The sequence below is a fragment of the Oryzias latipes genome, chromosome 20 (genome assembly GCF_053564925.1).
Source record: "Oryzias latipes strain Hd-rR chromosome 20, Olatipes_Hd-rR_3.1".
In the NCBI taxonomy this organism is placed as follows: domain Eukaryota; kingdom Metazoa; phylum Chordata; class Actinopteri; order Beloniformes; family Adrianichthyidae; genus Oryzias; species Oryzias latipes.
This window is the reverse complement of record NC_136256.1, coordinates 314266-340967: the sequence shown is the minus strand read 5'-3', so window position 1 is coordinate 340967 and position 26702 is coordinate 314266. Positions and strand designations below refer to the sequence as shown.

The following is a 26702-nucleotide window of genomic DNA, read 5'->3' as shown; positions in this document are numbered from 1 at the left end:
CAATTTGCCGTGTTTTGTTGTGTATATCTGTCAGTGTTATAATGGGATCACATGACTTTTTTACAATTAAATTGATTGAATGGGCAATACAAATAGTTTGCCGTATTTGCAGTATGCGATCACATGAAATCATATTTGCTGCTGCATCAGTGACAAGACACCTGACCTTGCTCGCTATGCCCCACTCCTGCATGAGGCTCCTTTTAGCCCTGGCCAAGTTATCTGCAGTGTGTTTCTGTGGGAAATGCTGCACTCCCAAGACTGATGTATGCAATTCATGGCTGTCTTGGTCCACATAGTGGCCAGTAACAGCAAGAGAAGCCTCCATACTAATCGAGGTCCACATGTCAGCTGTTAAAGGAACAGCAACGGCACTCTGGAGATCCTTTTTGGTTTTCTCCTTTTCCTCCTCACATCTCTGGCTCACCAAGTCCTTGACGGTCTGAAAATAACCTTACAAATATTGTAATACCTTATGAATATATACACGTCTGTGTGTCTATCTTTCTATCGACAGTACTCATTAATTAATTCAACCATACATTTATTACACATACCTTCCTGCTTGGTAGAACATATGAGGGTGCAACAAGCTGCATGAGCGCCCTGAATCCCTCATTTTCGACAAGGGTGAATGGCTGAGAGTCTTTAATGATCGTGTTGACCACAGCCTCATCCAACGCTTGCTTGTTAGGAACTGGAAGCCAAAAATAAATATTTTGTTTAAGGCTTGTTAAAGGGCTGCAATTTTACAAATAATATTGCCGAGTTACACAAAGCCTTTTGTGTGTAATAAAGTATTCTTGAAAATTCAAGGTTTGTGAGAATTTCATCATACCTGGAGTACTCACAGCAGGAGTGTCTCTATAATGCCTCAGCATTGATGAAGTGCTCTTATTGATATAAGATAGCTCTGTGTAGCAGAGCCGACACTTCACCTACAATAAAACAAAAAGTTAATTTATCTGAAAACAAATCAAGCCTCGTAGTAGAAAAGAGTAGAAACACTGAATTGAGAACTAACAATAAACAATGGCCAAAGGAGGAAAAGATTTACCTTATTTGGCGTCAAAAGATCAAAATTATTCCAGACTTGGGAAAATTTCCTAGAGCGGTCCATGAGTAGAAGCAATGCAAAAACTCCAAAAGGCACTATAAACAGTTTACTCTCCATACAACAAACCAACGACATGTTGATGCAGTTCGTTTGCTTATAAACACAATTTGGCGCCGGCAAATCCAAACGATACACTTCCTGTATCGGTCACGTGATTTTTTGTTAAAGCGATACACGCACCGATACGGGGTTTCACACTTATGTACACTTATGTACTTATGTACAGTGCTGACGCACCAGTGTCGCTCGTCCCATCACTAATAGATTCTGGTTCTGATGGAGTGATGTGTCCAACGCCCTGAAAAAAGGCCATCGTCATGGCGATGGGCGGTGAAATCCGTGTTTACTTCCACGTATGAGAAAGTGAAGCTGCAGCTGTTGAGCAGACAATCATGGAAACAATAAATCTTAGCCACATTAACGCTCTTCATCCTGTCATGCTGCATCATCATCATCACTTTAATGATTCTGGAAAGAATCAGTGTTTTTGTCTTTATTTTGAAGCACCGTTCAGACTCCTGAACCGTTCGTTTAAAAGTACCAGAGAAGCTTATAATGCTGAAAATAAAAAACACCTATCTAAATATTTCCTCAATCATACTTTTAGAACCTAATTGGTTAAGGCACATTCATATCATTTTTTTAAAATACTGGGAAATATTTTGCTGTCAAAATACTTGATTGTTCCCAAGTGAGCAAAACACAATGAAATGTCCAAGAATCCTTTTCTGGTTTCTGCCTGAATCTAGTGATCACCTGTCTTCTTCCTGACTTTTAATGGAGCGCCATCAGTGACCAGACTGACGTCACATGACCAGTTCACGCCAACATTGTCCAGCACAGTAACTAGAGAGCTGACAATGTCATCAGTTGTTGTTGTGTCCATCAACTCTAGAAAGTCTGCTCTGACGGTCTCTTTAACACCTTTAATAAATATGCACAGCTATATTTATCTGTGATGTTGGTGCTTTCATCAACAGCAACCCAAAATCCAATCAATGACAGGATTCCTTCATTTGGCGTCCAAGTCTCCTCGGAGATGTTGGATCTGATCGTAGTCCTTGACAGACTCATGTTGGCAAAGGTCGATGACTTTTTAGGGTCCAACATTTCTGCAGCCTTCAGCATTTTTCAATCAGTTCACCATCTGAAAATGTTTTGGATGTTTGCTCCAACTTGTTTGCAGTAAGGTAGCTAGGTGTCACTGCTCCATCACTGACGTCACGGCTGCAGTAAATGCAGAGGGTTATTTTTGAGTCCAGCTAATGGTAAATCTTCTCTTTTCTTAACTCCAAATGATGAAACGTTTCTTTATGGTGAGTCTCATAGTGGTGCTGAATGTTGTATTCTTTGAGCACTGCAACCTGTTGATGACATACCAAGCATGCAGGTTTTGCATTCAGCTCCGTGATCAAATAAACTCTTTCTATTTTTCCTGGAAAGCTCAGCCCTCCAGTTCAACTTTTTGTTTTCTTTTTGATAAGAATTTGGTCACTATAGTGTCACTACTGATCATTCTTACAGCAATGCAACAGCGTTGAAGCTCGCGAGGAACCAAACTGCATCTTACTCAGGCGCAGAGCTGTTAGGTTTTACTTTTGGCACATACAGAGATTTGCTGTTTCACCTGTTTTGCTTTTGCTTTGCCCCCCCTAGTGGTGGAATTACGCATTTTGGTTATTTCTTTAGTTATTTTTGGTCATTTGCTTTATGAAAAAGCACATTTGTATGTCTTCTGTTGCAGCTACGCCTATTTCTGTTTTACCTTTTCACCAGAACAGAGTTCCCTCGTTTATTACATTCTAAAAATAACCGTCATCGGTGAAATCCACGGAGACTGATTACAGCCGTTTATGGCAGTAAAACTCCTCACTGCATAAATACACTTTTCTCACACAGACATGAACATTTTCACATTTTCTCTGGTTTAAATTCTCAACCCTTCACAGAAATTAGGTCCAGGATCATAGAATGAAAACAAAGATCTGATTGATCAGAGATTTCTGATCTGAAGAGCTCCACGTTTCTGTATAGGAGACACGGCACGGACTGAGGAAATTGATTGACAGGGTCTCCAGCCAATCAGGTCACAGAACAGGGGGAGCTGTTTAAAAAAAAGCAGTATAATCGCTGCAATAGAACGAGCTAAACTGGGAAAGATCAAATCAAATCAAAACTTTATTTATAAAGCACTTTTCATATAAAAATATAACATAGATATCTTTACATTAAAACACAAAAAAATTTAAAAACAAGCATGACGATTAAAATAAACAAGCACAAAAATAAAAAAAATAGTGCCCCCCTCCCCGTACCTAGCCCCCCCACTCCTTTCACACCTCCCACCCCTGAAATGATGGGGAAAGACAATAAGAAATAGGCTGAGCACAAAAACAAGATGCTGAAAACGCTGATAATTGGAACCGCCGCATAGACAGCCAAATGCAGTATCACAGGCGGGGACCGCTCCACCACAGCTAAGTGGTGATGCAGCCGACCCAGAGGGAGAGGTTCCAGCTGAGGAAGCACTGGAAATAAAATGAAAATAAAAAGACTAAAAGAAAAGACTAAAGTTCTAAAGGCCCGTACACACCGGGACGAATATTCGCCAGGCGTTTTTCGCCACGTTTTTTGTGTTCACACCCAGGCGATTTTCGCTGATGATGAGCCGAGTGAACATGCAATTTCATTCCCTGACATTAGATGGCGCTTAATGTAAAACAGAAATACTCCTGTACACAAGGTGGCGCTGCGCAACTTTACGCTTCTTAAAGTCGCTTTTCACTCAGAAGAAGAGAGCAAGTATTTACGCGCTTGTCAGAATCAAACAAAGAAAACATGAATATTTCAAGCACCAGTAGCTCCAACTGGTGCTTGGTTCGGGGATATTTTAGAATGTCCGTCATTATTTCTTCGCGGCAGTGTAGATGCAACTCGGCGTCTATCTTCTTTGCTGGTATATGTGCTCAGCAAGGCAGTTTTGTGTTTGAGCGCCCCCAAGTTGTGTTTTACTATAACTTCAGAAGCTCCAGACACGTGTGCAAAAGCGCCATTCTCATTGGTCGAATAGATTTCGACGTGACGCGTCAAAAAAAAAGAAGGAACCCGAGGCATTTTTTTTTTTGACGCTTTGACGCGTGGCGTTTTTTCGCGTCGGTGTGCACACTCTCATTGGTGCCCTTTGTTTAGTAACGAGGCGTTAAACGGTGGCGAATATCGCGGGGGAAATTCGTCCCGGTGTGAACGGGCCTTTAGACTAAAAAAGTAAACATATTGATAAAAACAATAAAACATTGAAATAAGGTAAATTAAAATAATGCATTAAAAATCTAGTTCAAGTTCATAAAACAAGATTAAATGGATAAATAAATACATATAAATAAATAAATAAATAAATAACTAAATAAATACATAAAAGTAGTAAAAAATTAGCTAAAAGCCAGGTTAAAAAGATGGGTCTTGAGCCTTTTCTTAAAAGCATTAATGCTCTCTGCGGCTCTCAGGTCCTCTGGCAGACTGTTCCCTAAACGGGGGCCATAGTGTTGAAAAGATGCTTCTCCGTAGGTTTGGTTTTTACATTCGGAATGGTAAACAGACCAGAGGATCTCAGGGTCCGCGAGGGTTCATACTTTACTAAAAGATCTGATAATTAAGAAGGCGCAAGAACGTTAAGACATTTAAAAACAGTTAAAAGTATCTTAAAATCAATCCTGAAGCATATGGGGAGCCAATGCAGGGATTTTAAAATTGGGGTGATGTGAGCTCGCCTCCTGGTCTTGGTGAGAACTCGTGCAGCAGAATTTTGGAGAAGCTGAAGGTTCCTAATATTGGTTTTTGGAAGACCAGCAAGCAGGGCGTTACAGTAATCAATTTTACTCATGATAAAAGCATGCATTAGCATCTCCATATTAGCAAAAGAGAGGAGTGGGCGGACCCTAGCCAGATTTCTAAGATGATAAAAGCCAGTTTTAACCACCTGTTTATATGAGGGATAAAAGTTAGCTTAGAGTCGAAGATAACACCCAGGTTTTTGACTGTTTCTGAATGACTTAATGAAAGTTCTTTTAACTTCAGAAACTGTTTCTCTCTCTTGGCTTCAGGACCTATAACTAAAACTCCAGTTTTTTCCTGGTTGAGCTGCAGAAAATTATTTGCCATCCATAATTTCACATCTAAAATACAGTTAACAAGTGCTTCTATTGGTCGTGTGTCATCAGGAGACATGGCTATGTACAGCTGGGTATCATCAGCATAGCTGTGAAAGCTGATGTTGTGGCTCCTGATGACATTCCCCAGAGGAAGCATGTAAATGGTAAAAAAGCAAGGGGCCAAGGATGGAACCTTGAGGCACACCACAATTAATTTCATGAACCCCAGAAAAGTGTGTGTCCATGCTTACCAAGTGCGACGTAGAAAGGAAAGACTGTCTTCTGTTCTATTTGACAGAGATTTTTAGAGGGTTTCAGGTTGGAGCACAGACTGCAGAAGGGTGGAAAAAAATGTCACATCTTGATCGTGTGGCCAGAAAAAACAAAAAACAAAACATGGGTCTCTGATATTGTTCAGTGGGCCAGACCAAACTTGGAGGCGAGCCTTAGTTTGCCCACCTCTGGTGTACATATTGACATGATTGTACGTGAAGATTGAGTAGGTGTGTGGACAGGCCCCGCCCCTTTTGACTAACATTTCCACCAGACAGTAATGATGATCCTCCGGCATGTTGTTGCTTAATGATTGTCCCCCCCTCACCTCTGTAATCATCCTCCAGATATCCTTAACTCCCCTTCTCCCCCTTTCTTCTGGGCCCTTACCCCCTATCTCTCCCCATCCCTCCGTACTTTCCTCTTCCTTTTTTCCATCCGGTCCAACAAGAAAAGACAATGTTACAAATGTAATTAATGTAAATTAAGTTTAGCATTGATTACAAAAGGGGTTTATTCAAAAACACATCTACTGTGTCAGAAGATCCACAATAGAGCCCTGCGCGGGACTATTTTCTTCATCCCGCTCCCGCCCGCGCCCGCTGAATTTCTGACCAATCCCGTCCGCTCCCGCAATATGTTTGTCCACTCCCGCCCGCACCCGCAAAACTCATAGAATTTAGTCCCGCACAGTAATAGAGATGCATTGATTCTGTATCGTCTCCCGTCCCGCAGGAAAAAAAACACGTATTTGTATTGAGAGATTAATTTCTTCATTCATGAGATTCCAGCCTCATCTTTTCATGCATTCCTCTTTGTGTAATTTGCAACTTAATTATTAAATATATTTTCACAAATCCTGTTGTCGGCCTAAAAGTGTGCGTGTGTGCGCGCGCAGACAGACGGCCTGAAGCGCGCTCTTAGTAAGAGGCAGGGCGTTGCACACCCCCAACAACAGGTTAGATGACAGAGGCCATTGGGCGTCTCTACCTGATGCCTTCACAGAGCTTCAGAACATCAGAATCCAACAGCTGCACAGCCTAATGTAGTCCGCTCATATATATACATGAGATATTCATGCCAGCACTGATCCCGCGGGGTTTTTTTTAGCCGCCCGCTCCCGCCCGCAGCACTATTCAAACCACCCAATCCCACGAGATTTGGGTTGGGTCCCGCGGGACCCAATCCCAATGCAGCCCTCTAATCCACAATACCCTGTTGTAATAAAATCTATCCAAAACAAGAGGCCTTCAGCTCCTATCTGTCTGTCAGCTGTTGGACAGGACAAGGTTAAAAAAAAAAGTGCTGTACCCACCCACAGCACACCCTGGTTGCATTTCAGGTGTCCCACAGACACTTCAGGAGTGTGAAGGCAAGAACATGTCGGTTTTACAATAGTTTCTATCTTTGGGCTGTCAGACTCCTTAACCTCAACCCCCATAATGACTTTCTCCACCATCCATCTGCAGATTTTCACTGCTGCCCTTGCACATCAGCTCATGGCACATCTGTACATACTTGTTCTGCATACAGTTTCTGTATACTGACCTGCCTTTAATTTAGTACTTTTGCCTTTTTTTTCTATATTGCCCTTTTCTCTATATTTTTTTTATTTAGCTTTGGGAACTTCAAAGTAAGAATTCATTGCTGAGTGTTGCTGCTGCGTATGCGACAATAAACTTCTTGAATCTGGAATCTCTGTGCCTTTTCTGACTTACTTTTGTAATGCCTTCATTTTTTATGTTCTGCTTTTAATGTTTCTGCTCTGCCACCTTTTCTGTCTGCCTAGCGTGTTGCTTTCAAAGTTTGCTGAGCTCCAATTGCTATTTTTTTCAGCTGTTTTGGTTAAACTTTCTGTTTTGTATTTTCTTCAGTCTTTTTGCTTTGCTGCAGGAAAAACTATTCCTTCCCATCTTCATTTATTGTCTTCTTTCTATGTTGCTTTTTGTCCCTTCTGAGCTGCTCGTAATATTTCTGTGCAGTCTTCTCTGCTCCCTCGTCTAGTCTTCATCAATAGGATAAAGTAACTAAACTGTAGTTACTTTTAGTTTTAAAATGTCTTGAGTCTTTAATATAACCGCAGACATTTCTGTTTCAGCCTAAATATCATGGCAACCAACCCAGGAACACTCCAGTTGACAGAGGAGGAGTTTCCCCTGGAATCTTCTGCTCATTCCACACCAAAACAGGTAAAACCCAACATTTTCCAAGTAAAAATCATAAAGACTCTTATCCCTAAAACATGGTATCACCTTGTGTGTCTTAAGGGAAGAGAGAGCACACTGGGCCAGTGTCCTGCTCAGAGCTCATTGGCTAATGATTCACTGAGTCAGCTGTCGTCGAGCAGCCACATCACTCGTTCACCAGCCAGAAACCCAATGAACTTCAGGACCATGCAAGTGAGAGTGACCCTGCTGGATGGATCTCTGTTCACCTGCACTGTTGAGGTGAGGGGGTGAAAATCCAGGAAAATGATCAGTGAAATAATGAATAAAAGTGTTAGCAATCCTGATCACGAAGAAGTTTGGGGTGTTAATCGTGTCAATCGCGATTGATTAATTACAGACGAATAGGCATGTTTGTTTTAAATACGTTCATTTTATTATTAATCCATAACTATTGTTGTGTTATCAAATCTAAAACCAAAGGTCCAACTCTTTACATGCATGAACGTTTTATTTGAACTCTTACATCGCTCACAGTGCACGTCTTGGTGTCTGTGTACCGCTGTGTATGCGGCACGTACCCCAATGCTGCTGTGAGGTCATCAATGTGCGACTTTGTAGTTCTTGTCAGAACTAAGACACACAAGCCCGCAATGCCACAGCTGTTATCTACTATGTAAGGGGTAAAGCCCAAAGAGGTGTTTGGTATCATACTTATTGGAGAACGTGGAGAGCTGATTGCATGAGGCGGTAAACTGTGGAATATGTCAACCTGTTTTATGGTATGTAGAAGTTAGCGGTCAATATTTTTGTAATTGATCAGAAAAATGTTCCTACGGATTTAATGTGTTAATTTAGTGAACTCTGAAACAGATGTTTGTTCTTTTGTTTTGTTTTTTCTAAATTTTCCAAGATTCGAAAAAAAATGCCATTTGTTGGTGTAAAAGTGAAGCTTGAAAGTCTGAAATATTAGGAAAAATTCATTCAGTTTTGTAGTTATTTAATCTTTTACTGCACCACAATGTCATGAATTTAAATGAAAATATCTTACAATTAGGCTTTCTACAACTATTATTAGGTTACTCATAATTGCGATTAAAAACAGATTAATTGGTGATTAATAAAACAGGTCCCGCATAATGAATACCAAAATAAATGCACTAGAAAAATTAGAAACTAAAACTCATGAAATTATAGACATGAAAGGGGAGGCAGTAGAACAATATTTGAAACATCAGAGACCAGGCACAGAAGTACTGAACCTGGGACCTGACATGTATGTATGTATGGATGTATGGATGGATGTAATAATAAATAATAATACATTTTATTTATAAGGCACCTTTCTGGGCTCTCAAGGTCGCCGCACAGCATGTATACAGTATAAAATACAATAAACACTTAAAACAACAACAACAATTTAAGTAAATACAAGATTAAATTAAAATATATAAAAAAGTGAAAAGGTCAATGTTAAAGTGAATAGGCCATTTGGAAAAGATGAGTTTTTAGCTTTGATTTGAAATGTGGGAGTGTGTCAGTGTTGCGGAGGTCAGGGGGGAGTGAGTTCCAAAGCTGGGGAGCAGAGCAACTGAATGCCCGGTTCCCCATGGTGACAAGACGGGCAGAAGGGACAGAAAACTGGATAGAGGAAGAGGAGCGGAGGGAGCGAGCAGGTATGGAGATATGAAGGAGGTCAGAGAGATATGGAGGTGCAAGGTTGTGAAAGGGTTTGAATGTGTAGAGCAAGATTTTGTATTGAATGCGGAATGGGATGGGTAGCCAGTGAAGCTGTTGAAGAATAGGTGTGATATGGTTGATTGAGGGAGTGCGTGTGATGATACGAGCAGCTGAATTCTGAACCATTTGAAGTTTATGGAGGGTTTTTTGTGGGAGACCAAATAGAAGAGAGTTACAATAGTCCAGGCGGGAAGTAACAAGACTATGTACCAGTACAGCAGTGGACTGAGTAGTGAGGGAGGGACGTAGACGTTGGATGTTGCAATGATGGAAGTAGGCTGATCTGGTGACGCTGTTTATGTGAGAAGTGAAAGAGAGACTACTGTCGAGGATGACACCCAAACTCTTTACCTGAGGCGAGGGAGAGATGGTGGAGCCGTCAATGGAAAGAGAGAAATGGTTGGTCTTGCTCAGGGTGGATTTGGTGCCTATCAGAAGAAGTTCAGTTTTATTGCTATTGAGTTTTAAAAAGTTTGAGGTGAACCAGGATTTGACTTCATTGATGCAGTCAACCAGCGCTAATGGAGGCAGTGTGGAGTTGGGTTGGCTGGAAAGATAGAGCTGGGTGTCATCCGCATAGCAATGAAAATGGATGTGGTGTTTTTGGAAAATATGACCAAGCGGGAGAAGGTAGATAATAAAGAGGAGTGGACCGAGGACAGAACCCTGAGGGACACCAGTTGTGATGGGGACAGAATGAGAAGTGAAAGATTTCAGTTGGATAAACTGAGTACGGTCAGACAGGTAGGAATGAAACCAGGAGAGGACGGTGCCGGAGATGCCAATGGAAGAGAGTCTGTTCAAGAGGATAGAATGAGAAATGGTGTCAAAAGCTGAACTGAGATCAAGTAAAAGAAGGATGGATAATAAACCACAGTCAGCAGAGAGGAGAAGGTCATTAGTAATTTTTAGAAGAGCAGTTTCAGTACTATGAAGGGGACGGAAGGCAGATTGGAAAAGTTCATACAGATTATTGGAGGACAGATGAGCATGAAGCTGAGCAGATACTGTTTTCTCAAGAATTTTTGAAATGAATGGAAGGTTGGAAATGGGACGGTAATTATTGAGGTCTGTGGGATCTGCACCCAGTTTTTTAAGTATGGGAGTGACAGCAGCAGTTTTCCGTGCAGGAGGAACGATTCCAGAGGAGAGGGAAGCATGGATTATGTTGGTGATGAAGGGACAAAGAGAGGGAGCTCTGGCTTTAACAAGGATGGTGGGCAGTGGGTCAAGCTGGCATGTGGAAGGTTTGGATATTTTAATTAATGTAGTTATTTGACTAACTGTGGGTAGGGCAAATGAAGAAAATGAATCATCAGACGTAAAAGATGGAATGGAAGATAGAAATGGAGCAGAGTAGGGGGTAAGCTGTTGATGGATAAGGTGGATTTTTGTGGTGAAAAATGAAGCCAAGGTGTTGCAGAAATCAGTTGAATAGAGATGTGATGGAAGGGAGTCAGGAGGTTTGATGATGTTAGAGATGAGGGAGAAAAGAATCTTTGAATTTTCTTTATTTGAATTGATGAGATTGGAGTAGTAAGCAGATTTGGTTTTAGAGATGCACTCTTTACAGTGGAAAATGTGCTGTGTGTACATGTCTTTATGGATACTTAGTCCGGTTTTGGTGTAGAGTCTTTCAAGTTGGCGGCCTTTTGCTTTTAACTGTCTTAGAGAGGGGGTGTACCAGGGTGCAGTGTAGGTGAATGAGACAGATCTGGATTTGAGTGGAGCAAGTGTGTTGAGGATGTGGTGCAGGTGTGTGTTGTAGTGTGAAACAAGTTGATCTGGAGCTGTAAAACTGTCTGTATTTGGAAGTTCACTGATCAGGGCAGATAAATTCTCCAGGTTGATCCCCTTAGCATTACGGAAGGTAATATTGCGTGAAGGCTTGTGTTTGGAAAGAAACAAATTGACATTAAATGTCACAAGCATATGGTCGGAAAACGGGATGAAGTTTGATTTACAGTCCATGGGTATGATACCTGAGCAGCAGATTAAGTCCAGAATGTGTCCTTTTGAGTGAGTGGGAAAATCAACAAATTGTTGAAAACCAAAACTGTCCAAACAGGATAGGAAATCATTAGGAAGTGAATTGTTAACATTATCCAGGTGAATATTTAGGTCTCCTAGTAATAAAACATTTGGTGAAAGAGCAGAGATATATGTTAGAAAAGTTGACAAAAAAAAGTTGTACTCATGCATCCAAGATGCATGAGTACATCAAGCTCAAGGCCCCAACTGACAGTGTGCTCAGTGAATGTCTCAGGCAATGGAGAGCAGAGGATACAGTGCTGGAGGACAGATCCTCATGGTAGGACAAACCCCTGCATGGGATGTACCACTGGACCATAACTGAAGTGGCTGATACCAAGAAGTCCTACCAATGGCTAGAAAGGGCTGGCCTACAGGACAGCACTGAAACTCATCCTGGCAGTTCAGGAACAAGCCCTGAGCACCAGAGTGATAGACGCTCAGATCTACCACACCAGACAAGACCCAAGGTGTAGATCTACCACACCAGACAAGACCCAAGGAGTAGGCTGTGCAAAGAGGAACCTTAAACAATCCAGCACACAACTGCAGGGTGTAAGATGCTGGCAGGGAAAGCATACATGGAGCGCCACAATCAAGTGGCTGGAATAATATACAGGAACATGTGTGCAGAATATGAACTGGAAACCCCAAGGTCAAAATGGGAAACACCTCCGAAGGTGGTAGAGAATGAGAGGGCAAAGATCCTGTGGGACTTCCAGATCCAGACTGATAGGATGGTAATGGCGAACCAACCAGACATCGTAGTGGTGGATAAAGAACAGAGGAAAGCCGTTGTGGTGGATGTGGCAGTGCCAAGCAATGGGAACATCAGGAAGAAGGAACATGAGAAACTGGAGAAATACCCGGGACTCAGAGAAGAACTGGAGAAAGCATGGAAAGTGAAGGTGACAGTGGTGCCTGTGGTCATTGGGGCACTCGGGGCAGTAACCCCCAAGCTGGAGGAGTGGCTACAACAGATACCTGGAAAGACCTCAGACCTCTCAGTCCAGAAAAGCGCAGTACTAGGAACAGCTAAGCTACTGCGCAGGACCCTCAAGTTCCCAGGCCTCTGGTAGAGGATCCGAGCTTGGAGGAGAAACCACCCATGGAGGGTGAGAGGGGCGTTTTTTTTTTTTTTTTTTATATAATATGTAACCACCCTAGAAGCCAATGGGAAGCCACGCGCACAAGGGTCCATCAAATGTGGGATATACCAAGGTGATGCTCTGTCCCCACTGCTTTCTGCATAGGTCTGAACCCCCTCAGCCAAATAATCAACAAGACTGGCTATGGATACCGACTCAGAAATGGGGCCAACATCAGTCACCTCCTCTACATGGATGACATAAAGCTATATGCTAAGAGCGAGCGTGACATTGACATCCCTGATCAACACCACCAGGATCTACAGTACTGACATTGGGATGTCATTCGGCTCGAGAAATGCAGCCGGATGGTGACAAAGAGAGGCAAGGTAGTCCACACAGGAGGGGTCTCTCTCCTAGAAGGAACAATAGCAGACATCGAGGACAGTTACAAGTACCTTGGAATTCCGCAGGCAAATGGCAAGCTGGAGCAGGCAACAAGGAAAGCTGCAACAGCTAAATACCTCCAACGAGTAAGGCAAGTCCTGAGAAGCCAGCTTGACTGGTGTCCATGGATTACATAAAATCTTTCCACCTTTATCCACCTTTGTCATGGTAGGGAGAACCCCTCCTCTCTTGTGTTGCCAAATAGGAAGTACCATTGCTTTCTGATACAGGCGTCGTCGTTTTTTTTTTTTTTTTTTTTACTTGTCCTGTCCAACAGCTGAGCAGACAGATGAGAGCTGAAGGCCTCTTGTGTTGGACAGATTCTACTGTTATAACATGGGTTATAATTCTGTTGACACACAGTATGTGTATTTGTATAAACCAGGGGTCGGGAACCTATGGCTCGCGAGCCATATATGGCTCTTTTGATGGTCACATGGGGCTCGCAGACAAATCTTTAATTATAGTTTTTTTTTCATTAGACCAGTCCTTCTCGGGCGCGATGCGATGCCAGAGGCGCGCAGTAGTAGCAGTGCTTAGAGAGAGAAATCTGCGCCAGCGCTATCAGTTACTATTATCTATAATTTCACAGAGTTTGTACCAGCTGGAAACCTGTGAATTGCCGTGCCTAAAACCGCGCGCTCCCGTCTCTGAGAAAGAGCGCGCAGATGCGGGGACGGGATGTGTGAGGGAGAAAGCAGAGGGGGGGGGGTGAGGGGTTGTGGGGACAGCAGGTGAATCTCGCAGGGATTGTAAAAACGTAAAACCCGCTACCTGTCACTCACTGCAGCGTGTGAGTGTATGTTTGGCTCCCCGTCTGCATGTGAGCAGTCTTTGTCACATCTACAGAACATTCAGACCTACGATCACGTTTAAAGTCTCAACGCCTGCACGAAGCAGAAACTCACCACGTATCAACCAGACTAGACCATCAGCAAAACTACCACGAGAAATACTCATCATTTATTAGCAACAGCATAACCATGTTATTAAAAAGAATCCACAGACTTATTGTACTTTAAAAATGTTGAAATTATATCAAATGCACACATTCATTTGTATATTTAGTTTTAAACAAATTGTCGCGGACTGAGTTGGATGGCTGTTGGGCCGCTTTATAAGTTCTGGAGTTCATTGAACGCGTCAAGCAGAGATGTGATTGGCCCTCAGTTCTGTCGCTCAGCCTGTTGTTAGGTAATTTGGACCAATGGGGTTCAGCTATGGGCCGAATAAGGGAAATGGGAGGGCTGCAGCGGGAGCAGGAGATTATAAAGTTGGGAGAAGCGCTCTCGTGTCGGCGGGAGAGATTCAGGAGTTGCTGAATTAATTGAACGGCCTTTGTTGTGGTCTGCAGTAATCGGAATAAAGAACTTTAAAAGAGGTTAAGTCTCCGTGCCTCAGTGTGGGGAAGGGACACTACATTATTGTATGGCTCTTTCGAAATTACATTTCAAAATATGTGGCGTTTATGGCTCTCTTGGCCAAAAAGGTTCCCGACCCCTGGTATAAACCCTTTATGTAATTTAGACTAAACTTTATTTATATTGATTACATTTGGCGTGGCAAAGTTTTCTAGATAGACAAACATGAACTTGAGATTGCATAGCACCGAGTCATTAACCTTTGAAAAATCTGGGTTGCACCTTTAAGACTGAAGGGCATGCGCAGGAACTCAAAAAGTCCAAAGGAGTGATCACCGCGGCCTTAGATACGTCTTTTTCCTGAATGTGAGTAATGGGATAACGTCAGGTACTGTGTCGTCGTTCAGATGGCAAACCCTGCACGGGCGCCAGGAACGATCTGCCTTGGGCACTATGTGGAAGGGCAACGCCCAGTGGCCATTAGAGCGTCTCAAAATACTTCGCGGTCGCAAACTCCTCCAGTTTTGCAGCATCGAGGAACCGTTCCCAAGCGTAAACTGGCAGGCCCTCGGTGGGGATGAAATGTGCCACTCTGTCCTTAGCCACAGTGAAGGGAAAAGCAGGTGTAGTCAAAGATGGGAACATAAAATGTGCACGTATGACTGGCCCAGATCTCCCAGCTGCACATAGGACAGTGGCAAAAGTGACTGCGTCAATTATTCTTCGGTTAGCGATATCTCCTAACATCCCATGTGCACAAAAAAAATCTGTGCTGATAATGGGAACAGAAACCGAGGCAACAATAAATTCTAAACTGAACTTATGGTGTTCAGTATATGACACAAAACACATTTTAAGGACTCGGTTAGGAAGGAGAGGGCATGGGGTTTGATTGTTTAAGTGTTGGAAGAGTGAAGACTTGACATAGAGATGACTGGATAAATCGCCCCTCCGGGATCTTGGGGGGGAGGAAGGACTGTCCTGAGACGAACTCCTCACGCAATGGAGACGCACTGCAGACAAACCAGTGTAAATGTAGGATTTGTTATGGGTTCACTGTCACTGACACAGAAGTCCAATAGAAAAGCACTACTCAACCATTATTGCTGTTCCTCCAAGGCACGCCGTCCCGGTATCGAAGCCCTCACTGAGCAGATTAATCTCCCAATAGATCCATGTAGTTCACGGTTGGAGCTTTTTTTTTTTTACCAGAGACTCCACATTGACAGAGTAATGTATCCTGCTTTCTGCCCTGTAAAATGAAACTACAATACAAGACTTATTCCCAATCCAGAGGGACCTAACCCTCTAATTTACTGGAAGGAACCTCAACACATTACGACTAATCTGGGAGGCTATAAGGACACCCACAAAAGCCCTCTGCCTCTCGCCATGGGCAACAAGTGTTCACTTTAGATGTGAGAGTACTGCTTTCTGATTTTATTCAGACTATCAATTTGCAATGGCGACGTCATTCTAACATCTATTGAGCGACCATGCTATGACACAACACTGAAATTAGGTTAGTCTTCTATTATTCGAGTATCTCCATTTTCACATGCTAAGCTATAGCTGGACAAACACGGAAAAAACAAGATCCAAGTATCCAAAAATGTCAAGGTTCAAAACTATAAAAATGTAGAAAACAGTAGAAAACCAATGGAAACAATATAAGACAGTAGAAAACATAAACAAAACATTTAAATAACATAGAAAATATTAGAAATAGTTCAAAACACTCGAGCAGGCTGGTGGTAGAAAGGCACTGACTGTAGTTCAACTTGTGTTTGTCCACAGAAACAAGCAAGAGGTCTGGTGCTCTTCGAGATGGTATGTGAGCACTTGAACTTGCTGGAAAAAGACTACTTTGCTCTGTGGTTCAGAGACGTAGATGGCAATAAGGTATGCACTGGTCTATCCACCTGTCTGACTTACCTATTCATTTACCTGTCCATTTGTCTGTCAGGTCTGCCAAACTGATTCCCTCGATTGACCCACCTGTCTGTGAATTACCTGTGTGACTCAAATGTTGTTCAATTAGAAATTTTTCTCACTTTTCTATCTCATCTGTTTTTCAGTCAAGTTTCTGAATCCTCTTTTTGTTGTCAGTAAAGCAGTGTTTTTCAACCTTTTTTGAGCCATGGCACACTTCCTGCGGCACACCAGCATCCGAAAGAAAAAGAGAGAAACACATTCTCTGTATTGATCTACAGACCCTCCCCAATCTCACGTGTATTTTTGTGATAATTGTGGCAGAAAAAGCTGGAAGTTGCAGCTGTTTTTTCTAAAAGATGTAATGATGATGTAATGAAAGTTTGAAGATTTAAAAACGGTTTGATGTGTTCGTTGTGAATCCAAGACATTTAACAAAAAAGACTCATTGTATGCTGAGACGCCGTCACTTTAACCCGATGCATCATGGGAGATGTAGTGATGGCAGACAGACTCTCTTCTCTGAGCTTCATGGTTTTGTTCACTTGTTCCACGGTCTGATACGACATTATGTGGAAAGCTGCTGATATGGTGCCTCTGTCGGACTCCTCCCCCTCTCCTCTCCGCTTGGCTCCTGATTCATTCCAGCTGCGACCACTTACCTCATCACCTCATCCGCCTACTTAAGGAGTTCCAGGATCATCAGTCTTCGCCAGTCCGTTGCCCCTGATGGTGCATATTGGCCTTCACCTCTAGTTTACGTTTGCTTCCTAGTTTCTAGCCACCTGTTAATGAATGTTGCTTTACCTGTCTGCAGGAAACCCCAGTCACGAGTGGTCGCCTGAACCTGTTGCACTCTGGAACCTCCTCTGGTCTGCTTCCCCTGACCTCACCACGAGCCTCTGCCGAGCAAACACCCTCAAGAGACGAATCCACGCTGCCGACCCCGGACTCTGTGAGGACATCAACCAGTGACGCCACGGGCCGTAGTCTCTCTATCTCTGGACCTCCAGAAACTGTGCCTTACCTGACCAGCTACCTCATTAAATCTCCTTTCCTCTTGCCAAGTTACCTGAGCTCTGTGTCTCATTCCGGGTTCCAGCATCTGGGTCTCTGTCGTTCTGTAGCCATGACAGAACGGACTGGCCTTAACCCCGACCCAGCTGACCCGGAAGGGCTCAGATTAGCCGTATCGCAGCAAGGCATTATGCTCGGACGTCAAGCCGATGCTTTATCCCAGATGGCAGCAGCCCAGCAGGACCTTTTTCATCGCCTGGACGGTTTGACACAGACTTTGCATGATTTAACCGGACATTTTTCTCATGTTTCTTCAGTTACTGCTCAAGCCTCGACTAGCTCAGCTCCTTCCACTTCCGGATTACCCTCCGCTCATGAAAACATCCGGCTGCAACCGGAACCATTTTCCGGTGACGTAGAGGCCTGTGGAGGATTCCTCCTCCAGTGCCAGCTGATCTATCAACAAGCTCCCCGTCATTACCAGTCGGATCACAGTAAGATATCTTTAATCGTCAACTCATTACGCAATAAAGCCCTCCAGTGGGCCCAGGCTTACCTCTCCGCCAATCCCATAAGCCATATCACGTATGAACGTTTCCTCAGAGAGTTCCAGTTAATCTTTGACCAACCACGCAAACAAGAAGAAGCTACCCGAAGGTTACTGGCACTCAGGCAACGTAATCGCTCGGTTAGCGATCATGTTGTGGATTTCCGTATCCTGGCGGTCGAGGCAGGCTGGCCCGACTTAGCTTTGAAGGGAATATTCTACCAGTCATTGAATGAACAAATCAAGGATCATCTGTGTTCTCAACCGGAGGCTCAGTCGTTTGAGGAACTGGTTTCTGCGGCACTCCGCTCCGACGTTCGCTTACGAGAGCGTCAAAGAGAGCGAGCGCCGGATTACCAGCGTGCAGCTTCCATGATGTCCTCTGTCCCACACACAGTCCCCGTCACGTCTCCCAACCCCCTCATCTCTTCCAAACCACCGGAGGAGCCCATGCAGATTGGACACTCCAGATTGTCCGAAGAGGAGCGCCGCAGACGGCGCGAGGAGGGCGCCTGTTTCTATTGCGGAGCGAAGGGCCACATTGTCAACACCTGCCCGCTCCGTTTAAACACCCGAGCCCCTCGCTAGAAGACAGGCCGCGGGGGGTAACAAACATCTACCTGGCCGGTAATGATTTTTTATTTATCCCTGTCAAGTTAAGTTTAGACCTCCATGTGCAGGAATTACGAGCCCTGGTCGACTCCGGGGCCGAGCAGAGTCTGATCGACCAGCAGCTGGTTATTAATCTGTCGATCCCCACAGAACCCCTGGAAACACCCATCGAGGCTTCCGGATTGGGTGGTCAACCGTTATCCCGCATCACTCACCGCACCAAACCTGTTCTGCTCATTTCCTCCGGAAACCATCGTGAGTCTATACGTTTCCTCATCACTAAGTCCTCTCATACTCCCATAGTGCTCGGGTTTTCTTGGCTTAAATTGCATAATCCTCAGTTTGACTGGGCCCAGGGGACTATAATCAAATGGAGTCCATACTGTCTCGCTAACTGTCTTCTGTCAGCGCTCCCTTCTGTTCCTTCTCCTAAAACTGAGTGTCTTAGTCAAGTAGATCTCTCTAACATACCTCACTGTTATCATGATTTGAAGGCTGTTTTTTGTAAAACTAAAGCTAGTGCGCTCCCCTCTCACAGACCTTATGATTGTGCCATAAACCTATTACCCGGCGCTCCTTTGCCCAAAGGCCATTTGTTTAACCTGTCCGGACCAGAAAAGGCAGCCATGGAAAACTACGTGCAGGAAGCCCTCTCCCTGGGTCACATTCGACCATCCTCCTCACCCGTGGGAGCTGGGTTTTTCTTTGTTCAGAAAAAAGACAAATCCCTCCGACCCTGTATTGATTATCGAGATCTTAATCAAATCACCATAAAGGACAAATACTCACTGCCATTAATCACCTCCATATTTGACTCGGTCCAGAAGGCTCGCATATTTACCAAGTTAGATCTCCGCAATGCTTACCATTTGGTCCGAGTTAAAGAAGGGGACGAATGGAAAACAGCCTTTAACACTCCGTTAGGGCATTACGAGTACTTAGTAATGCCTTTTGGCCTCACCAACGCCCCGGCAGTTTTTCAAAGGCTCGTCAATGATGTCCTTCGAGATTTCATCAATCGCTTTGTTTTCGTTTATCTTGATGACATTTTGGTTTACTCCCACGATCTGGCCCAACACGAGCATCACGTCCGTCTGGTCTTGGAAAGACTTTTAGAAAATCAGCTTTTTGTTAAGCATGAAAAATGTGAGTTTCACTCTACCTCCGTGCAGTTTCTCGGTTACATCATCGAAGCCGGCTGCATACGCCCAGATCCGTCCAAGATTGAAGCGGTTACCAACTGGGAACCTCCTAGCAGCCGCAAAAAGCTCCAACAATTTCTCGGCTTTGCTAACTTTTACAGACGTTTCATCCGCAACTACAGTAGTATAGCCGCTCCCCTTACACGGCTCACCTCCATAAAACATCCCTTTGTCTGGTCCACCAACGCTCAACAGGCTTTCGACAAATTAAAGCAACTTTTTGTCTCAGCCCCTATCTTAATCCAACCAGACCCCTCACGTCAATTTATTGTTGAGGTGGATGCCTCTGACTCAGGGGTAGGCGCAGTCCTCTCTCAGAAGGAGGAGAGTTCTGGAAAATTGAAACCCTGTGCGTTCTTTTCACGTAAACTGTCCCCCTCTGAGCAGAATTATGATGTTGGAAACCGTGAACTTCTAGCCATCAAACTGGCCCTGGAGGAGTGGCGTCACTGGTTAGAGGGAGCCGAGCAACCATTCATCGTCTGGACGGATCATAAAAACCTGGCTTACCTCCGCTCCGCCAAACGACTCAACTCCAGGCAAGCTCGTTGGTGTCTCTTCTTTGACCGTTTTCAATTCATTATAACCTACAGACCGGGCTCTCGCAACATCAAACCCGACGCCCTCTCCAGGAAATACAGTCAGTCCGAAAACATCCCGTCGTCCATCCTCCCTTCATCCTGCATCATTGGAAGTGTCACTTGGGATATAGAGACCAAGGTTCTTCAAGCCCTTGCGGGTAACTCTGACCATCCACCCGTTCCTAGGGGTACACTGTTTGTACCCACTCATCTCCGCCCTGACGTCATCACCTGGGGTCACACTTCCCGTCTGGCATGCCATGGGGGGGTTCACCGTACCCTCAATTTAATTCGCAGGAGATTTTTTTGGCCTTCTATGGGAAAGGACGTTCGGGAGTACATCTCAGCCTGCACCACCTGCGCCCGGTCTAAGACCTCATCCTCTGCTCCTGCGGGGTTGCTCCATCCTCTCCCTACGCCTAACCGTCCCTGGTCCCACTTGGCTATGGACTTCGTTACCGGGTTACCCCCATCGGCAGGTAACACAGTCATTCTCACTGTCATAGACCGATTTTCCAAGATGGCCCACTTCATTCCACTCCCTAAACTGCCCACTGCCACCGAAACTGCTGATATCATGACCAACCAGGTTTTTCGTCACCACGGCATCCCTGTGGACATTGTGTCTGACCGTGGCCCTCAGTTCATTTCTCAGGTCTGGAAGGCCTTCTGCACAGCCTTGGGGGCCACGGCCAGCCTCACATCCGGTTACCATCCCCAGTCCAACGGCCAAGCGGAGAGAGCGAACCAGGAACTGGAGGCAGCTCTCCGCTGCCTGGCGGCACAGAACCAACGGGACTGGTCCCAACATCTCGTGTGGATTGAGTATGCCCACAATACTCACCCCTCCGCTGCTACTGGGCTCTCTCCCTTTGAGGCCGCGCTCGGGTACTCACCACCTCTGTTTCCGTCTCAGGAACTGGATTTGGCAGTGCCTTCTGTGCAACATCACGTCCAGCGTTGCCAACGCATCTGGGCTCAGACTAAGGCTGCTCTCCTCCGCACCAAGGAGAGCAACTGCCGCATCGCCAATCGTCGCAGGGTGGTGGGACCCGAGTACCAACCTGGCCAAAGGGTTTGGCTTTCCACGCGCAATATTCCCATCCAAGCTACCTCCAAGAAACTGGCACCACGATTCATCGGACCCTATGTCATCGAGAAACTTATCAACCCCACCTGCGTCCGACTCCGTCTTCCTAAAGCTCTGAAGGTACACCCATCGTTCCATGTCTCTCAGATCAAGCCAGTTCTGGACAGTCCTCTGTGCCCGCCGTCCGCTTCCCCACCACCCGCCCGGCTCATCGACGGCGCTCCGGCTTATGATGTCAACCGGATTCTGGACATCCGTCGTCGGGGTCGCGGCTTCCAGTTCCTGGTCGACTGGGTGGGCTACGGTCCGGAGGAGCGCTCCTGGATCTCCCGCTCGCTGATTTTGGACCCCTCGCTCATAGAGGACTTCTTCCGTGCCCACCCGGATCGCCGCCCTTGACCGCCTGGAGGCGGTCGTTGAGGGGGGGGTACTGATATGGTGCCTCTGTCGGACTCCTCCCCCTCTCCTCTCCGCTTGGCTCCTGATTCATTCCAGCTGCGACCACTTACCTCATCACCTCATCCGCCTACTTAAGGAGTTCCAGGATCATCAGTCTTCGCCAGTCCGTTGCCCCTGATGGTGCATATTGGCCTTCACCTCTAGTTTACGTTTGCTTCCTAGTTTCTAGCCACCTGTTAATGAATGTTGCTTTACCTGTCTGCAGGAAACCCCAGTCACGAGTGGTCGCCTGAACCTGTTGCACTCTGGAACCTCCTCTGGTCTGCTTCCCCTGACCTCACCACGAGCCTCTGCCGAGCAAACACCCTCAAGAGACGAATCCACGCTGCCGACCCCGGACTCTGTGAGGACATCAACCAGTGACGCCACGGGCCGTAGTCTCTCTATCTCTGGACCTCCAGAAACTGTGCCTTACCTGACCAGCTACCTCATTAAATCTCCTTTCCTCTTGCCAAGTTACCTGAGCTCTGTGTCTCATTCCGGGTTCCAGCATCTGGGTCTCTGTCGTTCTGTAGCCATGACAGCTGCAACGCTAAAGACGAGCTTTAGGTGGTGTTTCTGTTGGAACTGAGAGACTTTATGAGCAGAATCAGAACAAGGAAGTGAAGACTTTAACCACTTCTGATTGGTCAGACTGATGACATGTGATTAAGCCTACAGGAATGATTGGTGGAGACAGTTAAAGGGGCGGGACTTTTCCTAAAACAGCTGAATCTACGGCTGATCAAAGTGTCTTTAATAGAATCAAATGAACACAAAGAAAAATGTATTTCATGATCTTTCATTTTCCTAACGACTCAGTGTTTTATCAGGGCCTGTTTGGATGAAGACAGAGCTGAAATCCTGGAGATGGGAAATGTTTTTAGATCAGTTAATGAGGCTAATTTCCCCCGGCACACTATTGTGCCGCAGCACACCAGTTGAAAAAACTGGTCTAAAGTAATGAACACCAGTTAGACTCACTGTTTATTGGGGACCAGCATCTATTACAGATGAGCTACTTTTGGAAGATACTATACTCTAATATAACTTGTGACCAGGGTTTAAATGTGCAAAAAATAATAAGAAAGATCAAAATCCTTTCATGAATTTTGTTTCTCCCTTACCGATTTGGTTATCTAAAAGGCAAACTTAAAAATCAGCCATTCAGTTGGGATGCAACTGTCCGTATATCCTCAGGCGGAACAGATTACTCGCCCACCAAAAGTCCAGTCATGAGACCAGTCCGGGCTGGAGTCTGTCTTTTTGTCCAAAACAAAAAAATTAAAACCTTGTTCCAATTACCTGCAGAGAAATCTCTTGTCCAAGTTTTTGAACTTCAAAAAGTCCAAGTACAGGTCTAGACTTAGAGACAATCATCTTCAAGCCAGCTGCTTCCTTTCAGCTGTGCCAGAGGAAGCACTGCCTAGTATCCAGCAGTAAGAAAGAGGCAAGAGAAGCCATGTTCAGAAAAACCTATTGATTGAGGTTGTGAGGAAACTGGATTTTCTAGAAAGGACTGTATTAAATAAAAATATTAGGTTGGTTCGTTCCCTTTTCAGTTTCCAGCACACAGAAATGAATGAATAATGACTCAGAGACGGTTACTTAGCTTCAGTGTAGATTTACTCCGCACAAAACAGCACAGATTTGTACGCAGGGTTACAGACAGAGGAACAGGATCACAAGGTCTGGACCAGGTCTGAACAAAGACACTCAGAACAGGGCTTGGTATATATACCTGACATTTATATATTCAAAAGATGGTCTGGGGATCTATGGTGTGAAAAACCCACCCACATGCTGTTGCAGGCTGGATACTTGAAGGTCATAAAGCTTCAAGTGTCAGATCTCTCTGATGTTCCCACAGACATTTGCCAGAGCACAAACACCAGAACACACAAAAAGTAAAAGGGAGGATGAGGAGAAACTGTGAGGACAATAGCTTGGTTGTGCTGTCTTAGGATGCAATATAATTTTGAGATGATAATACATGCTCAGTGAATTAAGTTTAAACCATTAGTGTAATAAAAGGTATAAGCAAATGTAATAATAGTAAAAAGGGGGTTTCTAACTATTCTATTTTTAATATTTCTAATTATTCCTAACAGAGGTTAAATAAATGTGTGTCTTATTTTGTGTTTAACAGTAAACATTTTACAGTGTTAACTAAACTGTGTTAATAAGGATGTTTACATCTGAATACAGCAGATATAGAAGACTGAATTAACAAGCACTTATTGCAGATTTTTTTACTTGTCTATGTATTTGTTGATTGAGAGTTTCATTAGTAATTTTGCACTAAAACTGTTAATAATAAAGTTATTGGCACAGTATATGTTCCATACAAATTTACTACCAAAGAAGGGATGTACCTGAGGAAGTTGCATACAATTGGTTTACATCAGGCTCTTCGTTTATGTTTTTATGTGTTATAAAATAAACGTAAAAAGATGAGATTTTTTAAATTTCGGATTCATATCGGCATTGGCTCCCAGACAACCTGAAGTTGCGGCCCTCCCTCAGACAAACTCTGCCTTCAGTAACCCCTGACTTAGGGGATCTAGGAATATCACAGTTTATTACACGAGTTTGTTTCCAGAAATACAGTTAACTGATCCAATTTTGGCTTGGAATCTGTTTGAGTTTTTCATAATGCCCCAAGAATACAATGTTGTGGGCTCAAATCTAAGGTTGTTTTATGATAAAGACTAAAATGAAACAAAAATGAGAGTGACTGGGGTTAACCACCTGTTCCTGGTCTAAAGGGGATTAGTCAAATGCAGAGAAAAAACTTGACTTTGACTTCAACTTTCCCCTTATCAAAATTCTCATAAAAATTTGAGATGTAGAAAATTGTTACCATTTTCTTTGTATTACTGTACCATAAATATCCATAGACGTAATCAAACAGACATGATCAAACACTTAACTCCCCCTCCAGTCTTTGTAAGCATCTCTTCATTATGAAAAGAATGTCAAATAGGAGAACAACATTACAACACTTCTTACTGAGCAATCCAATCTTACAGAAAAGAGAATACATTGATATTGAAGTTGTTTTTAGGTGCTGAATTTTATACTTTGTGGCTTTTGTGGAAATGGGGATTTTTTTTTTTGCCCTGCGATGTCGTGTCCCAATGAATGACTGGGCAGCATGGCCAATGCTAGCCAAGTTCTGCCAACACTTTCTTTTTTCAAGTGCCCTGGTCAGAGGGCAAAAGTTGGGCACTGGATGGCACTGCTCATACTCCCACTCGATATTGTCCGGCCTCTGAGGCTCATATCAGGTTTGGGGAGAAGACTCATGTCTGAGTGAGTTTGCAATCAAAAATATGTTTCAACATTTTCTACTTGCTTTTGATTGGATGAGGCATTTTGTTATCTTTCCTTCTCCATCAGGATTTTTTAAAAGTTGTTTTATTTTTTTGAAGAATTCCAAACCTTTTTTTAATCTGTTTTTCTCAGCATTGAAATGAGCCTTATCACTGAAATTGTGTGACTTTGGAGGGTTTTAATCACTTGTCTAACTGACATTTTTATTAAGCGTGTTTCTGATTTACCTGCCTTTTCATCTATTGGTCAAAACTTGTGCTGATGAAGAACTGGCTGGATCCGGCAAAACAGATGAAGAAGCAGGTCCGAGGTAAGGTTTGATGCTAGTTGGTCACTTTTGAAGACTGTACTTGATTGACCAAACCACTCTGGTTCTCCTTATTGCTCAGGTATTGGCTGGAACTTTTCATTCAGCGTAAAGTTTTATCCACCTGATCCCTCTCAGCTGTCCGAGGATATCAGCAGGTTAGTGTTAGCAGATCTTGCTCTGAGCTGTTTGATGCTCACATTGTGACCTTGCTAACATTTCCTGTCTGCCAGGTACTTTCTGTTTTTGCAGCTACGACAGGACATCGTTTCTGGCCATCTTCCATGTTCACTTGCAACCCTGACAGTGCTTGGCTCCTACTGTGTACAATCAGAGCTTGGAGACTACGATCCTGGTACTAAGACAATCCCTGATTAAACTAAAATGAATATATGAATTTAGGATCGTTCCTATAATATAAAGGTTTACAAACTAACTAAAGTGCTACTATAATATTTGTCAGGATGTGATCAGGACTCTCACCTGTAAAGTACAAGTTCTAATTTTATGCTTTACTTTCCTTTAAAAACTTGAACAGGCTAAACTTTAAGTTAAAGGCATTGAGGGCCTCCACCTCAGAGTTCTTTCCTGTCACAATGGCAACAGCCTACTGGACAAGCTTCTCCAAATAGACAGAACAAAGCTGCAGACAGGAGCTTAGGAGCTGAAAGTGTTTAGTCCTTGAACTCATGACCGAGAGTGTCTGACCGCCCTAGTCACATGGACTCGTATGGGGGGTTCACCCATAGGCATGCTGCAGGTTTTTGGGTTGTGCAAGCCCACAGAGGGTCATAGAGAAGAGAAGCTGCATCTTAAGGGGGTAGCAGATGTGTCTTGCTGTTCCCTTAACCCTTGTGCTATCCTATGGGGTCCAGATGACCCGATCCTCACACTGATGTGTTCTCCCTACCATGACAAAGGTGGATAAAGGTGGAAAGATTTCATGTAATCCATGGACACCAGTGAAGATCACAAATCATTGAAGAACAAAGGTTCAGAGCACTGTCTAGTGGGTCTAGATGACCCCACCCTTAAAGTGCCTAGGATAGCACAAGGGTTGAGCGTAACCCGTAACCCCTAAACGTAACCCTTCTTATTGGTCTGTGCGGCCAGCTGAGCACTGGCTGCGCATATTTGTATATTTGCATATTTGTAGCCAGTTTTGCTGCAATGCAGCCTAAATTCTAATGTAATTCAAAGCATTTTGGACTTGTGTGTTCTCATTAAAGTTCTTTTTGGTATGTAATTTTATTAACCCTTGTGCTATCCT

General features: G+C 44.1%; 1 protein-coding gene across 13 annotated transcripts in view; it reads left to right on the top strand.

Annotated features, from left to right (window-relative positions):
• LOC144988209 (band 4.1-like protein 3) overlaps positions 1-26702 on the top strand; it is a 90011-nt gene that overhangs the window by 10514 nt on the left and 52795 nt on the right. For 12 of the 13 annotated variants that reach the window (XM_078938343.1, XM_078938347.1, XM_078938340.1 and 9 more), the window contains exons 2-7: positions 7637-7727; positions 7806-7985; positions 16168-16272; positions 25393-25435; positions 25515-25590; positions 25666-25787. In XM_078938343.1, the coding sequence (XP_078794469.1) occupies positions 7647-7727; positions 7806-7985; positions 16168-16272; positions 25393-25435; positions 25515-25590; positions 25666-25787 (607 nt within the window). In that variant the 5' untranslated portion in view covers positions 7637-7646. The remainder of the gene's footprint in view (positions 1-7636; positions 7728-7805; positions 7986-16167; positions 16273-25392; positions 25436-25514; positions 25591-25665; positions 25788-26702) is intronic. The other variant, XM_078938348.1, reaches the window with a different exon arrangement.